The 22,074-nt window shown below is 65.2% G+C and overlaps 2 protein-coding genes across 3 annotated transcripts; both read right to left on the reverse strand.

The window, feature by feature from the left end:
- Positions 1 to 444: 444 nt before the first annotated feature.
- INS (insulin) lies at positions 445 to 1,583 on the reverse strand. 2 transcript variants are annotated; one of them, XM_043451988.1, is made up of 3 exons: positions 1,543 to 1,583; positions 1,078 to 1,281; positions 445 to 626 (listed from the first exon to the last, which is right to left on the reverse strand). In XM_043451988.1, the coding sequence occupies exons 2-3, from the start codon at positions 1,262 to 1,264 to the stop codon at positions 496 to 498; spliced, it is 318 nt and encodes a 105-aa protein (XP_043307923.1). In that variant the 5' UTR covers positions 1,265 to 1,281; positions 1,543 to 1,583; the 3' UTR covers positions 445 to 495. The 2 variants fall into 2 exon arrangements, with proteins under 2 accessions (XP_043307923.1, XP_043307924.1); XM_043451989.1 differs by having other exon boundaries at positions 1,078 to 1,298.
- Positions 1,584 to 3,499: 1,916 nt separating this feature from the next.
- On the reverse strand, positions 3,500 to 10,945 carry TH (tyrosine hydroxylase). The gene is made up of 13 exons (XM_043451977.1): positions 9,985 to 10,945; positions 8,546 to 8,749; positions 7,603 to 7,777; positions 7,400 to 7,488; positions 7,144 to 7,211; positions 6,816 to 6,866; positions 6,377 to 6,522; positions 6,135 to 6,270; positions 5,941 to 6,010; positions 5,474 to 5,530; positions 5,177 to 5,272; positions 4,795 to 4,928; positions 3,500 to 3,905 (listed from the first exon to the last, which is right to left on the reverse strand). The coding sequence occupies exons 1-13, from the start codon at positions 10,072 to 10,074 to the stop codon at positions 3,746 to 3,748; spliced, it is 1,476 nt and encodes a 491-aa protein (XP_043307912.1). The 5' UTR covers positions 10,075 to 10,945; the 3' UTR covers positions 3,500 to 3,745.
- Positions 10,946 to 22,074: the final 11,129 nt, after the last annotated feature.

Consider the following 22,074-nt stretch of genomic DNA (forward strand, 5'->3'; position numbering starts at 1 on the left):
CGGCCTCTGAGTGGTCTGCAGCCGGGGGAGCCCAGGTACCCAGCCCCGGGTCCTGCCACCCCAAGCCCCGGCCCGGGTGGCGCCTTCAGGAGAGGAGGAGATTGGTTTGGCCTGGGCGGCCGGCAGGCTGGCCAGGCCTTGGTACAGCCAGGTCAGCCGCTGACCTCCGGAGCCGTGGCCAACCCGGGCAGCCCCGGGCTCTTGGGTGTGACTGGTGGTGACCTGGGTGGGTGCTCTGCGGAGCCCACCTTGCGAGCAGGACCCCTGAGGACGGGAGCTCTCCACCGTGAAGGCCCCGCCCCGGGCACCCAGCTCGCGTGGAGACAGCTCGGAGACGCTGATGCTGACGCAGTGAGAACAGAAAGGGGTCTCGGGCCGGGGGCCCCCACCCTCCTCGGCCCCTCCCCACGGGCGCCGCGGACCCCAGGCCACACAGACACGACAGCAGGGCTTGTCAAGCGGTTTATTGGCGTCGGGGCCGGGGCGCCGGGCACACTAGTTGCAGTAGTTCTCCAGCTGGTAGAGCGAGCAGATGCTGGTGCAGCACTGCTCCACGATGCCGCGCTTCTGCGGGGGCCCCTCCAGGCCGCCCGCGCCGGGGCCGCCCGCCAGCTCCAGCGCCCCCACTGCAGGGAGACGGTCAGCCAGCAGGAGACCCCTGCCCGCCCTGCCCGGCCCTGGAGCGGGACCCTGCCCAGCCGCCCTTCCCCCCACCCGCCAGCCCCGGACAGCCCACCCTGGACGGGGCCGCCTCTCCAGGTCACGGGGCATCTCCCATGGGCACCCTCCGCCCCCGTCGCCACCAAGGGCCACCCACCAAAACCCTCAGCCCCCGGATTGGCCTCGCGTCGTCAGATGCCCCCAGAGCTGCCCTCATGGGAGGAGGGGGCCCTGGTGAGAAGGAAGGGTGGAGGGGGTAAGGGCCCCTTGGGGGTCATCCTGGCTTAGCCCCCAGGGAGCCCGTCACGTCGAGGATATGGCCAGGAGAGCATCATTTTCCTTCTTAAAAATCTCCCCTGATCTCCCGCCAGGCGCCCGCGGGAGGCCAGGGCAGGGGCCGGGGGCACGGGGGCTCACCCTGGGGGCCGTCCACCTCCCGGCGGGCCTTGGGCGTGTAGAAGAAGCCTCGCTCCCCGCACACGAGGTACAGAGCCTCCACCAGGTGGGAGCCGCACAGGTGCTGGTTGACGAAGGCGCCGGCCGGGGCGGGGGCGCAGAGCGCCAGCAGGGCCAGCAGGGGCAGCAGGCGCGTCCACAGGGCCATGGCGGGGCTTCGAGGACCTGGGGGACAGCGGGGGCTGAGGCCGGGGGGGGGCCCAGGACCCTCAGTCAGGGCCGCTTCCCCACCCAGCACCTCAGTCAGGGCTGCCCCCCACCCAGCACCCTCAATCAGACCCCCCAAACCCAGCACCCTCGGTCAGGCCCCCCGGGTGCTCCGAGAGCACGCACGTCCTCCTGCCGCTCAGCGGACCTGGGCCCCGACGCCCTGAGCCCCAGCGGGGCAGCCCCAGACCCCGGTGGACGCGGAGCCCACGGACCGACCTGCTTGCTGGCAGCCTCGAATGCAGCCAGTCCTGGGGCGTGGGGCTGCTGTGCCCTGCTGGCTTTATAGCCCCTGAGCCCACCGCCGGGCCCGTCATCATGGCCTCCAAGAGTGCGGCAGATGGTCCGGGGGCTGAGGCTGCAGTTTCTGGATCATTTCCCCACTGCTGGGTCTGCAGGAACCTCTCCTTGGTCGTCAGCACCTCTGGGGGCCGTGGGGTCATTAGAGTCTTAATGAGGGGCCCGATCCACGCCAAGCTGTCCCCTTGCCCTGCTGGGAGCGAAGTCCTCTGCCTGGCCAGCCTGGTCCCCATTGTCCATGTTAGTCCAGGCAGTGGGGGCAAGAGGGGGACCCCTGCTGTGTCCCTGGGCAGCCCCTGAGGTCCCGGTGACGGTCCAGGCCATGGGGTGGGCAGCGGGCCTGTGTCTCCTTGGCCACCGTCCCCCTCCCAGCCCCAGCACAGTGGCCCGCCAAGACCCCCAGCTTCTCAGGGGATGCTGAGGGGTTGAACCCAGGGACCCACAGTCGTGAGGCCCTTCAGGCTGGCCCCAATTCTCATCTTCAGTGTGGAGGCCGCAGGGCCCCCCACCCACCCACCCCGCTGCCCTCCCGGCCCCTCCCCTCTTCCTGGAGCCCCTGCCCATCTCTTCCTTTCTTCTACATATATGTAATTTTATTTATGTAATGTTTGGCTGCGCTGGGCCTTCATTTCTCTAGTTGGAGAGAGGGGGCTGCTCTCCAGGGCACAGACTCAGTAGCTGTGGTGCCTGGGCTTAGCTGCTCCGAGTACAGGATCTTCCCAGACCAGGGATCGAACTTGTGTCTCCTGTGTTGGCAAGCAGAGCCTTCACCACTCAGCCACCAGGGAAGCCCCGGAGGGCTGAGCCCGTCTGATGAGCCCCCAACCCCCTTGCAACCCTTGGCTGTTATTTGGGCTACTCCCCTGCAGTGCCCCTGGGGGGAGGCCTGGACCCTGGCGGCTCCCCGACTCCAAGGAAGGGGCTGGGGCCTGTCTTCCCAGGACATCACAGTGTCTGGAGGCCCCCCTGCAGCCGGGCGAGATCCCGTGGCCTCTTAGAGAGGGGTGTGCCAGGCAGGAGGCTGGATGCGGGCAGACCCGGGGGGAACGCAAAGCCCAGGGCCCAGCAGGGCAGGAGGGAGGTGAGCCAGCCATCAGCCCTTCCCCAGGGTCTCAGCGGGGTACGTCACCCCAGGAGTGACTGTGGGACATGACTACAGAAGGGCTGGTCACAAACCAGGTGCTTGAGATGCGGCTGGAGGGACAGACCCCCCAGGGAGGACGAGAGGGGAGGGCGTTGCCTGCAAGGTCTTAACCAATGTGCAGGAGTTCCCGGGATTAACATCCTCAGAGCTTTTCGAGCCAGGATCCTGGCAGTGGAGCCAAACCCTTCCCAGGCAGCCCCAGGCTGCTGGTTCGAGGGCCTGTCCTGGAGGAAGCTGGAGGTTCTGGCTGGAGGCCGTGTCCGGACTGGGCAAGTAAACAGAGCGCAGAATCCAGCACTCGCCCACCTTGCTGGGTGACTGAGGCCCGGGGAGGTCCCCCAGAGCCAGCCCAGCAGAGCTCTCCGCTGCTACGTCCTATGTGGGGGCCATCCCCAGGTCCCGCTCTGGGCGGGCAGGGTACGAGGATCGGGGGGCTCAGCCTGCAGCTCTGCCTTGGAGACCACAGCTGTGAGCCCTGTCCCTGGAACCCAGACCAGCCCCCCGCGCCAGGCCATCACCCCACGGAGACGGGACAGCTCAGCCCGACTCCCGCAGCGCTCTGTGGCTGCTGGTGGCTCAGGGCGGGCTGGTCCTCTGGGTGAGCGGATGACCCTGAGGCTGCCTGGAGGAGGCGGGCAGCGGGGGAGCCTCTGAGCGGAGCTGGGGCAGCATGTGGGGGGCCCGGGGCTGTGCGCGGAGCCCGTGGCATAGACAAAGACCCCAGGCGGGCACTCAGGGGTGAGTCTCTCTTTTATTGAGGTTGCAAGCGGGCGGCACAGCACGGGGGCAGCTCGCGGGACAGACGCCGACTCAGCTGGCAAACGCTGGGCAGGTGCCTCTGGCAGGAGGGGTCTCCGTGGGCTCTTGGGGTTCCCCGTGAGCCAGCCCCTCATGTGGGCGTGGCCAGGGCAGGCGGGGGCGGGGGGAGGCCGGGAGCCCCAGGCCGGCCCACGGGGGCCTGTGGGTGGCACCCCGCGTCTAGCCGATGGCGTTCAGAGCGTGGGCCAGGGCGTGCATCTCATCCTGGATGCCATCCAGGGCGCGCCGGATGGCATGGGGACTGTCCAGCACGTCGATGGCCAGCGTGTACGGGTCAAACTTCACAGAGAAGGGGCGCTGGATGCGGGAGGCGTAGCTCCTGGGGGGGTGGGCAGCCGCAGGGACCCTCAGTCACCAGTGGGGAGGAGCCAGAGTGCGGGGGCCCGTCTCCCCCATCACAGCGGGCTCAGAGCCCCAGGACTTTTCTGAGCCCGAGGCCCTCAAAGCTCATTCTGTCCAGCCACCCAGACAAGTCTGGGGACCAAGGCCTCCTGCAAAGGGCGGGGAGGACAGGCCTTTTCCAAGCAAACCTCTACCAGGCACTCCATCCCACCCTGCTCCTTCCCAAGGGAGGCGCAGCCAGGCCTCCTCCTCCAGGAAGGCCTCCAGACGTGTGCTCTGGAGAGTCCTTTATGTCCCTGTCCATAAGCTCGCGTATGAGATCCACAACCCCTTTACTCCAGGCTCAGTAGATCCTGGGCCTCAGTTTCCCTCCTGACAACGGGAGTCTGGCTGGAAAGAGGCCCCTCCCGAGAGTGACCGGGTCGGGTGTGTCGGGCTCTGCCCCCTCCCCTGGGGAATGCTGGCCACCGTGCCTGGAGCCCAGGAAACTCCCTGCCCGCCAGGCTCCCCCCCGGCCCTCAGCCATCCCAGCAGGGCCTCCCCTCTCTGTCCCCCCGACCCACAGCCCCAGGTGCTCAGAGGGCAGGAGGCCAGGAAGGACCCGTCTTACAAGGTCAGACACATCTGTCTTACGGAGTCAAACTTCACCTTCTAAAAGTCTGGCCTTGAGCTGGCCACCAACCCTGCAGGTCTCCCCTCCCCAGACTTGTAGGGGGTCTCGCTGCGGGAGGGACGCTGTAACTGAGATGCGCCCTTTTCTCCCCTGTGAAACGGGTCCGCAGGCCCGGCCTGCTGACCGGCTTGCCCAGTTGGGAGGCGCAGTGTTGCGGGGGCGGGGGGTTCTCTGCCCGGAAGCCTCAGCCCACCTGAGCTTGTCCTTGGCATCGCTGAAGCTCTCAGACACAAAGTAGACGGGCTGGTAGGTCTGGTCCTGGTAGGGCTGCACGGCCGCCGCGTCAGGGTCGAAGGCCCGGATCTCGGGCTCCTCGGAAAGGGAGTGCTGGCGGGAGGCGGGGGGCCGGGCTCTTAGCACCCGAGGTGGCTGGAGCCCCAGGGCCCGACTGGCACCCGCCCGCCCCTCGCTGGTCCTCCCGAGGCCTGGGGATGGTGCGCGTGGGAGGCGGCAGGGGCCCCCCGGTAGGGCAGCCCCCTGCTCAGCCTCCCGGGCGGCCTGAGTCTGGGAGGATGGCCAAGGGGGTCCTGCCTGCTGGGCCCACGCCCCGGCCCTCCCTGGGGGCGGGGTCTCACCAGGAGCTCCCCGTAGGAGGAGAGCAGCCCCGCTCCGTAGGCCTTCACCTCCCCGTTCTGCTTGCACAGCCCGAACTCCACGGTGAACCAGTACAGCTGATGGGGCAGCGGCGGGGTCGGCGGGAGACGCTGTGGTCAGCACAGCCGTCCCGCTCACCGAGGCCCCGGCACCCCCAGCCCTGGGCAGAGCTGAGCCGGCTCCGGGGCCGGGTGGGGTCACGGCACGAGAAGCAGAGACCTCAGCCTGCACAAGAGGGCCCGGCCTGAGCCCAGGGCCCTGCAGGGGACACAACCCACCGTGGACAGCTTCTCAATTTCCTCGTCCGACACCCCCAAGGATGCGAGCCCGATGTCCTGTGGAGGGGGGAGCAGTGAGGGTGCTGGGGGTGTCCGCGGCCCCCGCCCGGGGTCTCCTGGATGCTGCTAGGTTGCAGAGAGCCTCCTGGATCTGCTGGGGGCCCAGGACCGCTCCCCGCCGTTCCTGGGAGAGCCAGCAGGTGGCAGCACAAGGCCCGGGACACGGCCCTAGCCTGGACCCTGGGACCGTGGGAAGGGTTCTTCCCGGACAACGAGCTAAGGTGGTCTGCCCATGCGGGCCTGAGCATGCCCGGCCCCGGCCACCCAGCCCTCCATTCCAGGACCACGCACGCCCCCTGGAGTCTCACGGCCCAGGGGGGCACTGTGCAGCCCGGGGGTGTGGCGGGGGGAGGCCATTGGTGGCCAGCCCCTTGGGTGACCGGGCTCCCAAGGCCCCCAGGACCCACCTGGGAGAACTGGGCGAAGGTCCGGTCAGCGAGCATGGGCACGTGCCCCAGCAGCTCGTGGCAACAGTCCCTGTGTTGGGGGCGGAGAGTGGGTGGGGCTGGGGGCCCCTCCGGGCAGGCAGCCTGTCCCCCCCAACCCCAGACTCGCCCTCCCGCCCTCCCCCGCAGGCCGGGGGCAGGGGCTGGTCACTCACGGCTCGGGGGAGTGCATGGGCGAGGAGGCGTGGCGGATGTACTGGGTGCACTGGAACACGCGGAAGGCCAGGCTGGCCAGGAAGTCCCGCGCGGACAGCAGGCCGGCCACGGGCCGCAGCTGGAAGCCAGTCCGCTCTGCTGGGGCGGGGCGGGGGGGGGGCGGTCAGGGGCAGGGTGGCGGGGGTGGAGGGGGTGGCCGGGCGCGGGCTGCGGACCCGGGGACCCTGCGCAGGCACCGCACCCTTCAGGAAGCGGGAGACGTCCTCCAGCTGCGGGATTCGGTCCTCGCGGTACCCACAGAAGCGCTCCAACAGCTCGAAGGCCTCCAGGTGCTCGCGGCAGGCGTGGGTGGGGTACAGGCCCCGCAGCGTGGAGTAGACCTCCTTCCTGCGGGCCAGGGGCTCAGGCCGGCGCCTGCCCCAGACCCTCCCTGCATCCAGAGCGCCCCCACCCCATGGGCTCTGCTTTGCCCCCGGCAGGCCCCGGCAGCCTCGCACTGCAGGCTTCTCACCAGCCCAAGAAGCCAGGCCACTGGGCGCGGCTTTGGGGGACTTTTGGGGGGCCCCAGGAAGTCCCTCCTCCCCTCGGACTTAGTCTGTCCTCCTGGAGGCCACGGGGTCTCTGCGGGTCCTCCCCGGGCCCCTGTGCCCGCCCGGCCCGTCTCTGCCACGGACTCTCACCAGGTGGCGATCTCCTCGGCCGTGTACTCCACGTGGGGGATGGGGTCACCTCTGGGGAGGGTCTGCAGTCAGTCCAGGCCCCCTCAGGGAGGACGTGTGGGGAGTGGACGGGAGGGGCCCAGGCTGAGCGCCCCACCGGCTGTGTGGCTGAGGCGCCTTGCTTAACCTCTCTGGGCCAAGGTTTCCCTGCTGTGACCACGGTCACAGCGAAGGCAATGGCGTTGGTGACAAGGACATCCCGCCCCCTTCCCGGGGTGGGGGGTCTAGTGTGAGGCCCGAGGATGGGGGTCTGGGTCCCAGAGGACGCAGCCCCGAGGAGGGTCCTTACTGCTTGTACTGGAAGGCGATCTCGGCAATCAGCTTCCTGCGCTGGCGGTACGCCTGGTCGGAGAAGCCCTGGAGGCAGAGAGGGCGCGACGTTGGGGACCGTCCAGCCGCCCTGCCCCACCCAGACACAGCTGGTGACCCCGGCAGGCGCCGGGGCGCTGCTTCCAGCCAGGCCTCAGGGCGCCGGGTGGCCCACAGACTCACCCTCCTCACTCAGGTCCACGCCCACCGCCCATCACCTGGGGAGGCCAGCTCACCGGGTGATCCAAGTCCAGGTCAGGGTCAAACTTGGTGACCAGGTGGTGACATTTGTCCAGCTCGGACACTTTCCTTGGGAACCAGAGGACTTCGGGGAGGGGGGAGGTGGGAGGACAGGAGTGAGTGCTGGGTGCGCGGGGAGGGGCCCCGGCCACGCCCCGGTCCCCGCGGCCTCCCATCTCAGGGCCGAGGGCCGCCTCACCCTTGCTCTCCCCGGCGGCACGCACGTCTTCCGCCACGCGGCGCAGGGCGCTCAGCAGGGCGGGCACCGCGGGGCCGGGCACCTCGCAGCGCACGAAGCACTCCATGGCCGGGCTCCCCGCCCGCGGCGGCCGGGCCGGCCGGGTCTCCAGGTGGTGGACGTGGGCCTCGAATGTCTTAGGGGCGAGAGCAGGGAGAAGGAGGGGGTGAGAGGTGGACAGACACACGGATGGACAGATGGAGACACGGGAGGGGGCGGGGGGCTGGGAAGCAGGCACGGGTCCCTCCCTGCCCCGCCCGGGACCCCGGTGGCCAGGAGCACACACACCACGTCCCAGACGCGCTGCCCGGGGCAGTCTCGGCGGGAAACCTGGGCGAACGCACTTGTCTCAGGGCCCCCCAGACCCAGCGTTCTGGACGGGGCCTCTGTGTGCCCTCGGCCACCCCAGGAGGCCTGACTTCCCTCCCTGTGGCCTCGTCCAGGCCCCGTGCAGACCCCGGTGGCCGAGGGTGGGCGCTGACCCCGCCGCAGCCTGGTCCGGAGTCCCTGGTGCCCACCGAGGAGGGTGGGGGGAGGGATGGTAGGAAGGGTCTCCTTCCCTACGGGCGCGCGGCCCCAGTGACCAGGGAGCCTTGGTCTCCAAGGCCCTCGGGCCACACGGGAGCTTGAGCAGGCTCTGCAGTCCTGTCATTGGGCGCCTGTGGGGGGAGCCAGTCCCCGGACCCCGCCCGGCCTGCTGTGACCAGAGCAGCTCACGCCAATGGCTGCCCTTCAGCCCCGCCCCGCCGGGGACAGGCCCTCCGTGGGCGTGGGGACCAGCGCCAAGGCCTTCCCCTGGAGTGAGGCGGTGGGCGTGGGGTGGGCGGGGGGCCGGGCTCAGGGAGCTTCCAGGGCGGGAGGGACCCCTCCCCTCGAGGCCCCCACGGCCCCCAGCGCCCCTCACCTCGAACACCTTGACAGCCCGGGTCAGCGCGGGGGGCTTGGTGGGCCGCAGGGCGAACAGCAGGGTCAGCACCGCCTTCCCGTCTTGCTCAGCCAGGCTGCCCGCCTCCCTGGGTTCCGAGGATGAGGCCGTGGCCTCCGCCTTCTCTCGCTCCTTGCGTGCATCCTGGATGAGGCTCTGCCGCCTCCCGACGAAGCGCGGGGACTGTGGGGACAGGCACACCAGCTGCCCCCGCCCTCGGCCTGCCTGCAGCTCTGGGCCTGGCTCCAGCATCGCCCCGCCTGGGGCCAGGGGTGCGGGCGGCCTCTGTGCCCACCTGACCGGGTCAGGGGATGGGAGGCGGTGGGTCGGGAGCCGTCTGGGGCTGCCTTGGGGCCAGAGGACACGGCATCCGGCCTGGGATGACCCCTCCTCATGTCCCCACCTCTAGTCTGGCCTGACAGCACATTACCCACCATCTGTCCCTGAGACCATGAGCCCCTGGAGTTGGTGTGTCTGCCCCCAACCCCTCCTGAACACAGAAGCCCCTCTGGGCTCACCACCTGGAGCTGAACTTCCAAGAAGGCTCTGGCGCCTTCGGGTCTCAGAACATGGCCAGGCCTGGGGGAGACCTCCCTCCACCTGACCTCGGGCAGGGTGTGGACAGTCAGGGGCCTCCAGGGCCGGGGGGCACCTCCCTGGGACCCCAAGAAGGGGGAACAACCCTCTACCCCACAGCGGGTCCCCTGAGACAGTGCCTGCAAATTAAATGTCCAGAACCCTACCCACATTTTCATTAAAGCTCTGTAAACGAGCTGATCATCCCAGCCCATCCCTGAGAGGGAACTGGAGACCCTTCCTCCAGCCCGAGAAGCCCCCAGTCATTCAGTCTCAGGGAGGGGGCTGGCCCAGTGGGTCTTCCCAGCACAGGCTCTCTCGAATTCGGAGCCCCCATGGGGTGGGCCGTGCTTTGGGGACCATTCCTGGCGGTCACGGAGGCTCAGGTTTTCTGGAGACAGGAGGGGGGTTTCAAGACTGGAGATTCCTCGTGGGACAGAGCGTGTGGCAGGTGTGCAAGTGAATGGTGGACGGACAGGTGGATGGAGGATGGGCAGGCGGAGAGGCAGGCGATGGGTGGGAATGGCCCCTGAGGGCAGACTGCCTTCAGCTCAGCAGAACAGCCGGAACCGTTTTTGCTCCACCCCCCCACCATGCGCTTCTGCAGGGCCTAGGACCCTGCCGCACACTCTGGGTCCAGCAGGACCCCCCGCAGAGATTCAAACCCCGGGACTCAGGGTTCGCTCCCCGGGCCAGCACGGACGCACTCGTGGCCAGGACTGGATGCCGGGCCTTGGCCCCGGGTGGCCGTGTGGACCCTGAGCCTGGGGCCACCCGCCAGACTTTGGGGGCCACCCCTGGGCTTCGGGTTCGTTCCGGCCCGTGGGCACCTGCGCTCTTACCATGATGGCCTCGGCCTGCTTGGCGTCCAGCTCGGAGACGGCCCGGCGGAAGCCCTTGGCCTGCGGCGAGGCAGCGTTGGGGGTGGGCATGGTGCTGGCGAGGTCCGGGCTCCGTCTCCACAGCCCTCTGCCCAGCGGCCTTTATAGGCTGGGCTGACGTCAGAGCCCCCCGGGTCCCCCACCTCCCACCTCCACCTCCTTCACAGCTCCCTCCCGCTGCTGCCGGAGGGAGGCGGAGTGGGAGCGGAGCACGGAGCCGCTGAGAAAGGGCTCTGTCCCATTAAATCTAATTGCATCCACTGTCGCAGGCCCCCGGGCGGGTGGCCGGCCCGCCTCTGAATCATCTGAACTCTGGCAGGCGTGTTCTGCAGGGCGGGGTGCAGCCACCCCTCAGCCCAGCACAAGTGTGATGGGCGGCTTCGCGGGGAGGGGGTGTTCCGGACACCCCAGGGTGTCCGGTACACAAAACCCTGACCTTTGGTGGCCATTGGTCCAGGCACGCAGGCTCTGACCCCAGCTGTCTGAAGGCAGCTTGCCTTTCCAGAAGATCCTTCACCCCACCCCGCTTCCCAGCAGGGTCCGGAGGTCTGTTTCTGCTCCACGCCCTCAGTAGGAGCATTATTTGCCCCCCACCACCCCCTGTGCCCGGCCCCCAGGGACACCCAGCAGGGCCCAGAATGTTCCAGCAGGGCCTGAACTCCAGTGTGGAGGAGGGTGAGGGAGGCAGGGCCATGCGGTCTCTAATAATTGCCTCACTTGCTCCTACACGGCCATCTCCTGGCTCCCCCAGCCCACCTTTGGCCCCCCAGTGTCCCCCTAAGGCCCTCTGACCACTTCCCCCAGGGGGGTCCCCACCTCGAGGACACCCCAGCCCCGAGCACCGCGCTCGGGCCCCTGTGGCCCTTCTCGGGGGGTCCCTGCACCATGGGGCTCCTAGGACAGCTCCCGTCCAGTGTCTCCTGAGCTCCAGGCACGAGGCCCCTCTGGTGGGACCACCCCACCCCCCGCCCCAGAGGCTGGGCGACCAGCGGGGACGCACCTCAGTGCCAGGCAGCGTGAGTCTGCGGTGTCTGCACGGCAGCCCGGCCCTTCCCCACGCACATTCATTCATACGCAGCTTCGGGCGGGTGTGGGGGCCTCCTGGCTGTGAGCACTCCCCAACCACGGGCGGCTCCGGGGCCCCTCGGGAAGGCCTCTCCTCTCTGAGAAGGGATCTCTTGGAGGGGGCGTCTCCGCGTGGCCCTGGGCCCTGTGGGTTCCGCAGGGCTGGCCTGTGCCGGGGCCTCCAGGAAGCGGCAGTGGGGAGTGAGGGAGGGCCACCTGGGGGGGCGCGGCGTGCCTGCTGGGGCCGCCTCCTGAGGCAGACTTCCTCATGTCTGGCCGCCCAGGGCCACGTACTGGACACAGAGGAGCCGGCTGCCCTGGATCCCCTTTCTCCGCTCCCACAGGTCCATCCCTGGCTGGTCACTGAGCGGTCTCTGTCCACCTCCTCAGCACCCATCGGCCCCAAGGCAGCACCCGTTCTTCATCACGGTGGCCGCCACACGCCTCGCCTCCTGGCGCTTCCCCAGAGGGGTCTGACCGTGACCCGCCTTGCTCCCCGAGGCTCCCCACGGCCCGAGTGACTCCCGTCACCTCCCCGCTGTTGGTCTCACTCCCCCAAATCCCTGCTTCCTGCTCCAGAGGAGTTTGGGCTCCATGACACCGCGTTTGGAATGCTGTTGCTCACCCTTTTCTCCTCCTGGTGAACTCCTACGCATCCCACAAAACCAGCTCAGCTACCATTCATTCTGCAGCGCCTACCCTTTCTCGCCCCTGATGCGAACCCACTCCCCCTGCTCTGCTCTCCTGGCTTATCCCTCCCCCTCCGCACACTCCCTGAAGGGAGGAGCCCTGCTGGCCTGGCCCGTGTCTGTGTCCCTGTCACTCGCTCAGGCCCCTGCCCGTCTCATCTGCCAGACCCTGGGCTCCTGGAGGACGGGTCGCCGAGGTCCCCGCCCCCAGGGCCCAGCCCAGAGGCGGTTCCACGGGGATGTGTGCTCCCAGTGGAGTTGAAAGGATCTGCCCGAGACCCCGGTGGGACGAGGTGGAGGCTGTGGGCGCCCTGCTGCCCCAGGCCAGAGCCGCCCTGCCCAGGTCCCCGGTGGTCTCCGGGGTGGCCCGGCCTCCACGCCCAGCCTCAGGCTGCAGCCCTGGACAGGCTGTCTGTTCCCCCAGAAGCCCGCAGACTCTCCTGTGTGCCCGCTTGGTACTCGTGGGCCCAGCGGCGGCCCCGGGCTGGGAGGCGACACGTCTGCCAAACGCCCCACAGGAGGAGCACCGCCTCGCCTCCGGGTGTGGACTTAACCTTTCGGCAAATGTCTGCTGACACAAATACTGTTTCTAATCCCTTTGTCCCCCTGAGCCAGTGCTTGCGTGGAAGCTGGGTGGAGCCCTCTTTCTGGGCCTGCCTTGGGGCCAGGCGACCCCCCGGTGAGACCCCTGGCCAGCAGACAGATGGACACACTCCAGAAGCCGGTTCGGGCCCTCTGGTCCCCAGTCCACACCTGACCACGTGTCTATCTGCCCTCCAGTCCTGGGAAGCCGTTCCCATTCACCGGCCCTCCCCCGCCCCCAGGCCTGATGCTGGGTCCCCCAGAGCACAGAAGCGCCCCCATCCTTTGGCTGTGCCCCCCACTGCGTGCCGCACCCTCCCCCACCCCGGATGCTAAGGGGACCCAGGGCCCCTCAAGCCTGCCCCCGCCAACCTCCTCTCCCCGGTTCTGCACCCTGCTCTCCTTCACAGGCCCATTCTGCAGACAGGAAGACTGAGGGGAGCCACTTCGCTGGGTCATGCAGTGAGTCTCAAGCCCAGATTTCCCATCTCCTGAGATTCAGCTCTTTTAAGGACTCAGTGGAGTCTGTCCCAGGAGCTAAGGGGACGCAGGCCCCAAGGGGAGAAATCTAACAGACCCAAGCTGGGCAGGCAGACTCCCCAGAGGAGGGTGGGGCTGGACAGGGGTCCCCGGCGGAGGTCAGGCACCAGGGAGCCCTGCGGCCTGCACACGTCCACGGGGCGGAGAGGGCCGAGCACCGCAGGCCGGGCTTGGGGGTGAGCTGGGAAGGGAGGCCACGTGTGGAGGCGCCGGGCGCAGGGATGTGGTCCACGGCCAGGTCGCCACCCTTCGGACAGGGGTGAAGTGAAAGGGCAAAGTCGGTAATTAAACAGCTAATCCCGCTAGGGGACGGTAAAGAAAGAACAGGCTTCGGGACACCCCTGTGAGTCAACAGTAGCTAAGAGAGCAGGTGGGCTAACCGCAAAGCAAGCAGGCTGGCTGAGCAACAGAACCACACAGCACAAATGGGAGGGATGCTCCAGACAGGAAAACAAAGACGTCCGGAGACCCGCATCCTGCCGGCGAGCTCAGGACCTCAGTGACCTCTAGGACACGCTTCTCCTCATGCGTAAGAAACAATAATTTATGGAAAGGTGACATTTCAAAGGAAAGACCCTCAGTGCACTGACACCTGGAATGATATTTCCCTGGTGCGACCAGAGTCCTGGCGTGGCCGTGGAGAGACAGAGGGGCAGCGGCCCGACCTGCAGGGGCAGCTGGAGACGGAGGCGTGACGCCCGCTCCCAACTGAGGAGGGTGCTCTTCTCCCCCGCCCCACTTTCCCTTGGGTTAGAAAACCGTCACCCGCTAGCTTCTTGGGTGCGGCGCCTCTTGCCTGCCCAGCTGTGAGCCTCACCAGCGTCCTTTCCGAATAAGACCCTCCTCATCTCTCCCTTTTGCTGCTCATCACACGGAGACCTAAAGCACTGTGGCACCAGAACTCTCTGGAGCCCCCGAAGCGCCACCCGTGGGTCTCCCTCCCGCCGGCTCTGGGCCCCGGCCCTCGCCGCCGCACCCCCCAGCCCCAGCACCCCACCCCCGCAGTCACGCTGGGTGATCACAGATGTCTTGCCAGGCAATTAGGAGGCGCTGAGCTGGAGTGTTTTCTCAACAAGCGAGGCCCCGGAGGAGGTAATAGCCTGTAATGATAGAGTACCTGCTCCTGGCATCAGGCGGGCACTGGTGGGGGCCAGGGCCAGGGCAATCAGCACCCAGGCCCGCTTCCTGCCTGCCGGCCAGCGTGAGGCCTCGGGCCGCCCCCCCAGGCACAGGCGTCAGCGCCATGGGACCCCAGCCCTTCCTCTCCTCCCCACACCCTCTCCAGAGGGCCACAGCTCTGGGGGTCCCCATCCTGGGGCTCTGCAGGGCCCCCCCCATAGAAAAGCACAGGGGCCTTCTGGAGAGCCGTCAGGAGACTGTCCCCAGCCATCCGGGGGCTAAAGGTCACTTCCAAGGTGTGACCAGGATTGTCTTTGTGCACCCGCGTCGCGTGTGCCCTGGGAAAGGCGTGGAGCTGTGTGACACACGCAGACACGGCACGCACACGTCCGGGACTCGAGGGCCCTCGGCTGTCGCGCTGCCTGGGCCGGTGGTCCGAGTCTGCAGGAACTGGAGCCTGCGTCCCACCGTCCCCCCTGGGGTCAGGGGCAGACCCCACATGAGCCGCCCGCCTGCCTCCAGCCTCTTCCTGCCAGACCCCGCCCGGGGACAGGCCCGGAAAAGCCGCCCACCGCCCCCGAGACTGGGAGAAGTTCCGTGATGTCCTGGCACCCGGGCCTGTCAGCGCTGAAATGTCAGAGCAATTAGCCCTGACGAGCATCGCAGGGAGCGGAGGGACGGCAGAGCTGGGCCTGGGGCTGGCCGCCCTGCCGGTCGATGCGAGGCGCCCAGGGATAATTGGGCATTTGGAAGTCGGGAGAGAGCTGGCAGAGCGGGCCACGTGTCCCTGCCTCTCAGGAGTGCCACCCCCACCGCACCTGGGCCCCCCGATCCCACCCCCAGCCAGACCCTCAGGCCCAGCAGCTGCCCCCAGCCTCCCAGGCATGCCTCCCTCTCGCCCCCTCTCTGAGCTCCCCTCCCATCAGCTCTGTCTTCTCCTGGCTGGGACTGGCCTTGGCAGGAGGCTGGCCCTTGGTTCGGTGCTAGAGATGTCTTTAGGGGGTGGGTGGGGGTCCTGGCTCAGCCCCTCACGCTCCAAACCCCACCTTCCCACCCACGTCTCCTGAGGAGCCCTCTGCACCTCCCCAGGGTCCCCATCCCGGGACCCTCCCAGCAGAGATCGGCCCAGCGCTGGGCGTGGGCACTGCGGGGCGGAGTTGGAGGCGGAGTGGAACCAACAGCCGAAACGTCTCCGCCAGGTGTGCGTCCACGCGTATGCACATGTGTGCTTGTGCAAGTGCCTGTGGGTGAGCATGTGTGCACCGGCGTGTAGCAGGGCTCAGAAAGCCGGACCAGCTGCGGTCAGCGGCACGCAGGGCGACCCCCGGCTCCACGGCCCTCCGGACCCTCACCGGAGGTCACAGCCAAGGCCCCGGGGTCCTGCCAGCTGCTCTTGACTCCTGGGGGTCCCTTCTCAGACCTCCCCCCACCCCGTCCCCATGCCAGTGACTCAGCCTGCCCGGGGGCCCCCCACCACGGCCCCCTTCCCCCGGTCCTCTCAGCCCTCTAACAAATTAGCTGGAAAAAAGCAATAAGAGCCATATTCAGTTGGCATTAGTCAGCCAGGCAGCTGGGCTTTGACAGCAATCAGGTCTAACGGCAAGACCAGAGTCCCTCCCACCCCGGGGCCCGGGCCTGGGTGTAGTCACCTGGCCCAGCGGCTGCTTGGGCACCCAGAGCCCTCGATGGCAAGGGGCTGGCCCATGCCGCATCTCCACCCCCCGGCCTCCCGCACATCCCATGAGGAGAGCCTGGCTCCCAGCACCACCTCATTCACCGTGACCCGGGGCTGGATCAGCAGGAGTATCTTGGCCGAGACAGGGGAGGAGACAGCCGTGCTGCGGTCAGTGTGGGCCAGGCCGCAGCCGCTGACCCTGTCAGCAGGACGGCCGGGCAGCCGGGGTCCCAGGCTCGGCTCCACCCAGCTGTACTGGGCATCCAGCCCCTCTGGGCCCCTCTCAGACCTGCCCGCGGGGAGCGCCCAGGGGGCCAGTCCACCTGCGCCCCCGGGCACATGGGAGGCCTCACCGGTGCTTCCTGCAGCTGGGCTGGGGTCCAGGGGCTGCCTGGGACAGAGGTGCCCTGTATCTGACCCTACCCCATCCCCCCCTCTGCCAGCCTCACTGCCCTTCCTCCCGGGGGAGGGGATGGCGGGGCAGCCCCCTCCCCAGAGGTCCTGCTTCAGGGACGCTCAGGGGGCTGCTCTGAAATACCCCCTCGTCCCCAATCTGGACATCCGTGCTCAATGGCAGAGGCGTTGCCCACCTCCTGCCCGAACAGGTGGTCTCAGGAAGCCCCCTGATCCTTCGGGAGATGCACTCCAGCCACAAACTCCCGTCTCCCTCCGTGTGAGCTCCCTCTGGCTCTGGGAGCCCAGAACTGGGTACCAGCATGTGGCTTTCCAGGTGGGGAAACTGAGGCGGGGGTGTGGCCTGCTGGCTCTCCAAACAAACAGCACCTCCCCCCAGGAGGGTGGGGCCTTTGCGGGGAGCCCGGGACTCCCAGACAAGCCACGCACTTGACACCTTGGTGAGACAGGCTTGGACGGGGCCCCTGCCGGCCCCTCTGCACCGGCCTCCCCGCCGGCATCTCGGACGGACAGATCTCTCCCTGGGGCTGCCCCCCACCCCCGACCTTGGGCGCTCAGCCTGGGCCCGCGTGTGTGTCCCCAGTCTGGGCAGGCTCCACGCCCCCTGCAGTGCACATTCTCTCTGGGGACCAGAGGGGCTGGAAGAAGGGGCCCGGCTGCCCTGACCCTCTGCGTCTCCGCCCAGGTTCCGGCCGGGGTCTTGGGTGGGAGGGGGCCCCGGCTCAACCCCTCCAGCTGCCTCCGGCTAATCCCGGCTCAGAGGAGCCCCCGCCGCCGGCTGACATTTCCAGGCCGCGAGCCGCTGACCTGGCTGGCTGTGATATTTAGACAGGGCTTATTTGCTCGCTCTTCTCTTTGATGACTCTGGGGCCCACGGTGAGCTCGGCAGAGACCGAGCTGGCTCACCTGGATCTCAAGCTTGTGTTTTATAAAATAAACGTGTCCAGGCAGCGCCGGCTCCCCCTGCCGTGTGGGTGGACGGGGGCAAAGCCCGTGTGCTCGGGGATGTCGCCCTGGGCCTGGGCCTCCACACCGGGGTGGGTCTTGCAGAGCCCCCAAAAGCTGAGGCTGCCGCCCCATCCCTGCCTGCCCCTCCACCAGGGGAGGCCAGCGGGGTAGACAGGCCACAGCTCTGCTCCACCCAGGCCCTCCACCCGCTCGCATGCCTGCCCGCCTTTGCACCAGGGCCCTTTCCATCAGGGGTCTCATGGCTGCTCAGAGAGGCCCGTGAACGGTCCTGACAAGGCGAATGTTCCGGGGCCTCCAGCCTCCAGGCCGAGTCCTGAGTGGGAAGCAGGGGCACTCGTGGGTCCTGGCCCCACCCAGCATGGCTGGGGGAAGGGGGACGGAGGGAAACCCACAATGCTCCAGGGAGATAGCGGCCGGGGGTCACCCGCTGGAGTGGGGTGCTGGAGGATGGGAGAGGGGTGGCATGTTGGGGTCACATCCCCTCACCCCAGGGTTTCTGGGAGAGAGTTCCAAATTCTTGAGAGTTCCGCGGATGTCTGGGCCTCGGAAAGCCCTGGCGAGGGGGTGGGGGTTCCTCTGGGCCCTTCTGCCTGCCTGGCTGCTCCCGAGGGACAGGAGGGCCATGCAGAGCCTCAGGAAATGGGCTGGGAGAGGCCACGCCGAGGCCCCAGGAGAGCTGGGTGAGCGCCTTCCCAGCCCAGCCAGGCTGGGAGTGGGTCGGGGGCCAGAGTGCAGACCACCATCCCCAGTGGCCCCTGTGACCACTCCCAGTGGCCCCTGCCTACCTGCCCCCTCGGCGGCTCCGGGGCCGGGCCCAGCTCCCGGGCACAAAGCTCTTCTCGGCCGACCCCAGGGGAGGCCAGACCCCTGCTTTGGACCACCACACGGCTGCGGGGGGTCCTCTGTACGGCAGCCCTTGGGGGGTCCTGGAGAGGGGGTCGGGCTGCGGGGGCAGGATCGGGGAGCTGCCTCCTGGCACAGCCCCGGGACCCCTGCCGCCTCCCACTTCCCCAGGCGCGGAGATGCTTCTGGGCCCGGCCCACTGCAGCACTTAACCGCGGCCGTGACTGTGTCGTCTCTTGCTGTGACTGATCAGCGTAAGTCTGTGTCTCCCCCTGGAGGGTTGTCTTGGTGTCCTCAGGCCCTCGTCTCCCCAGCACCTGCACCGCGGGTCCCTCGCTTCTGTTAAACGAAGAGACAGAATCTGGGGGTGGGGGGCTCAATCAAGCTCCCAGTGGCAAACCAGAGGGGCTGGAGGCCCCACCAGCCGGGAGCCTGTGGGTCAGCGAAGCCCCAGCCTCCCTTCCGCGGCCCTGCAGGCCCCGTCTCCACACCCCGAGCCCACCCACCCCTCCCACTGCGCCGGGGTGCGCCCCAGCCCCACCTCCCACACTCCCCCAGCCGCCATCCCAAAGGCCCTTTATATTACTGTGCTTGTAAAGTAATTATTTATTTATGAAAATTGCAGTGAAATACACATAAAACAAGAGTTGCTGTCTCAACCATTTTCAGCGCGCAGCTCAGGGACATCAAGTGCATTCGCTGTGACACACGGTCGCCGCAGACACTTCTGGAAATCATTCCTCCTCCCCAACGGCCACGCTGTCCGCACCGAACCCTCCCTCACTGCCCCTGCCCGACCCCTGGTCCCCACACCTACTTCCTGTCTCCAAGGACGTGATTCCTCCAGGGACCTCTCAGAGGAGGACTCAGGCGGGATGGGTCCTCCTGTGTCTGGCCTCTCTCACTGAACACAACGCCCACAAGGGTCCCCCACATTCGGCTGGTGTCGGTATTCCTCTTCTTTTAAAGGCGGAGTGACGCTCCACCGTGCTTCCCTGGAGGCTCAGATGGCAGAGAGTCTGCCTGCGATGCAAGAGACTGGGGTTCAATCCCTGGGTTGAGAAGGTCCCCTGGCGAAGGGAATGGCAACCCATTCCAGTATTCTTGCCTGGAAAATTTCGGGAACAGATGAGCCTGGTGGGCTACAGGCCATGGGGTCGCAAAGAGTCGGACCCGACGGAGTGACTCACACACCCACAGTGTCCGTCGTGTGGATGGGCCGCAGCTGGTGCACCCATCGTCTGCAGGGGGCCCCGGGTTGCTTCCCCCTTTGGCTGCTGTGAGTGAAGCTGGTGTGCGCACAGGTGTGCAAGGATCTGCTTGAGACTCGTCTGCACTTATTTTGAGAACAGATCCAGGAGTGGCATTGCTGGATCTCATGGGACTTCTATGTTTAACATTTTGAGGACCCTCCACCCTGCTGTCCATGGGGGCCACATCATTTTACATTCCCACCAGCTGTGCACGAGGCTCCCATTTGCCCACACCTGCGTCGTCGTTTTTAATTTGAACTGTACAGACACCAGACTGTCCTTCAATCACAGACATGGACATGTGCCCAAAGGCACGTAAACACTGTGTGTACAGCGATCAATGCAAAGGAATAGAGGAAAGCAACAGAATGGGAAAGACTAGAGATCTCGTCAAGAAAATTAGAAACACCAAGGGAACATTTCATGCAAAGATGGGCACAATAAAGGACAGGAGTGGTATAGACCTAACAGAAGCAGGAGAGATTAAGAAGAGGTGGCAAGAATACACAGAAGAACTGTGCAAAAAAGATCTATACAATCCAGATAACCACGATGGTGTGATCACTCACCTAGAGCCAGACATCCCGGATCGCAAAGTCAAGTGGGCCTTAGGAAGCATCACTACGAAAAAGCTAGTGGAGATGCTGGAATTCCAGTTGAGCTATTTTAAATCCTAAAAGATGATGCTGTGAAAGTGCTGCACTCCATATGTCAGCAAATTTGGAAAACCCAGCGATGGCCACAGGCCAAAGGTCAGTTTTCATTCCAATCCCAAAGAAAGGCAATGCCAAAGAATGTTCAAATTACCACAAAATTGCACTCATCTAACAGGCTAGCAAAGTATTGCTCAAAATTCTCCAAGCCAGGCTTCAGCAGTACATGAACTGAGAACTTCCAGATGTTCAAGCTGGATTTAGAAAAGGCAGAGAAACCAGAGATCAAATTGCCAACATCCAATAGATCATCAAAAAAGCAAAAGAGTTCCAGAAAAACACCTACTTCTGTTTTATTGACTATGCCAAAGACTTCCACTGTGTGGATCACAACAAACTGTAGAAAATTCTTCAAGAGATAGGAATACCAGACCACCTTACCTGCCTCCTCAGAAATCTGCATGCAGGTGAAGAAGCAACAGTTAGAACTGGACATGGAACAACAGACTGGTTCCAAATAGGAAAAGGAGTATGTCAAGGCTGTATATTGTCACCCTGCTTATTTAACTTATATGCAGAGTACATCATGAGAAACGCTGGGCTGGAAGAAGCACAAGCTGGAATAAAGATTGCCAGGAGAAATAACAATAATCTCAGATATACAGATGACACCACACTTATGGCAGAAAGTGAGGAAGAACTAAACAGCCTCTTGATGAAAGTGACAGAGGAGAGTGAAAAAGTTGGCTTAAAACTCAACATTCAGAAAACTAAGATCATGGCATCTGGTCTCATCACTTCATGGCAAATAGATGGAGAAACAGTGGAAACAGTGGCTGACTTTATTTTTCTGGGCTCCAAAATTACTGCAGATGGTGACTGCAGCCACGAAATTAAAAGATGCTTGCTCCTTGGAAGAAAAGCTATGACCAAACTAGACAGCATATTAAAAGGCAGAGACATTACTTTGCCCAACAAAGGTCTGTCTAGTCAAAGCTATGGTTTTTCCAGTGGTCATGTATGGATGTGAGAGTTGGACTATGAAGAAAGCTGAGCACTGAAGAATTGATACTTTTGAACTGTGGTGTTGGAGAAGACTCTTGAGAGTCCCTTGGACTGCAAGGAGATCCAACCAGTCCATCCTAAAGGAAATCAGTCCTGAATATTCATTGGAAAGACTGATGCTGAAGCTGAAACTCCAGTACTTTGGCTACCTCATGCGAAGAGTTGACTCACTGGAAAATATCCTGATGCTGGGAGGGATTGGGGGCAGGAGGAGAAGGGGACGACAGAGGATGAGATGCCTGGATGGCATCGCCGTCTCGATGGGCATGAGTTTGAGCAAGCTCCAGGAGTTAGTGATGGACAGGGAGGCCTGGCGTGCTGCAGCCCATGAGGTCGGAAAGAGTTGGACACAACTGAGTGACTGAGCTGAACTGTGTCATTGTTTTCAGTTTGACCTATACAGACAACAGACTCTCCTTCAAACAGACATGAACATGTGCCCACATCCACATGTGCTCACAAGCACATAGACAGGTGTGTGCGTGCAAAGTCGCTTCAGTGATGTCCGACTCTTTGTAACCCCATGAATTGTGGCCCACCAGGCTCCTCTATCCATGGAATTTTCTAGGCAAGAATACTGGATAGGTTTGCTTTTTCCCCTCAGGGCATCTTCTGGACCCAGGGATCGAGCCCACAGGGCATTGGCAGGCGGGTTCTCTACCACTGACACCGGCGCGAGACACACATACACAGAAACAAAAGCCTCCTTCTTGGCCTGACCCTCCCGCTCCCTGAATCCAGAGGTGAGCCCCTCGAGAGAAGTGATGCCTGGGCCTGAGGCGCCTGGGTTTAGGGCTTTCTTAGGAGCTCCTGGAGTCATCCGGGTCGGCTGCCCCAGACGACCCCACCATCCTCGCCCATCTTCTCGGTGTGAGACGGGCCCGCCCTGCTGTGTCACCCTGGGGCCAGGGCACTGTCCTTCCTGAGCGTCCGGGCACATCGTCCTTCTCAGAGTGGGGTCCCCTCTCCGCTTCCCCCCGCCAGGCTCCCCTTGGTCCCTGTGCTGTTTACAATGAGATGAAAGAGGATTTCTATGCTCTGGACATGAGTCATTTTTTTTTTTTTTTTTTTTTTTTAGTGGAGTGCAGTTTATTACACCGGCGGGCCCACGGCAGAGTCTCCTCTTAGCCAAGGACCCCGACCAGCATTTGTGAAAATCTTTTATACCCCATGTGTCCAAACCC

The sequence above is a fragment of the Cervus canadensis genome, chromosome 29, assembly GCF_019320065.1.
Source record: "Cervus canadensis isolate Bull #8, Minnesota chromosome 29, ASM1932006v1, whole genome shotgun sequence".
NCBI classification, from domain to species: Eukaryota; Metazoa; Chordata; class Mammalia; order Artiodactyla; family Cervidae; genus Cervus; species Cervus canadensis.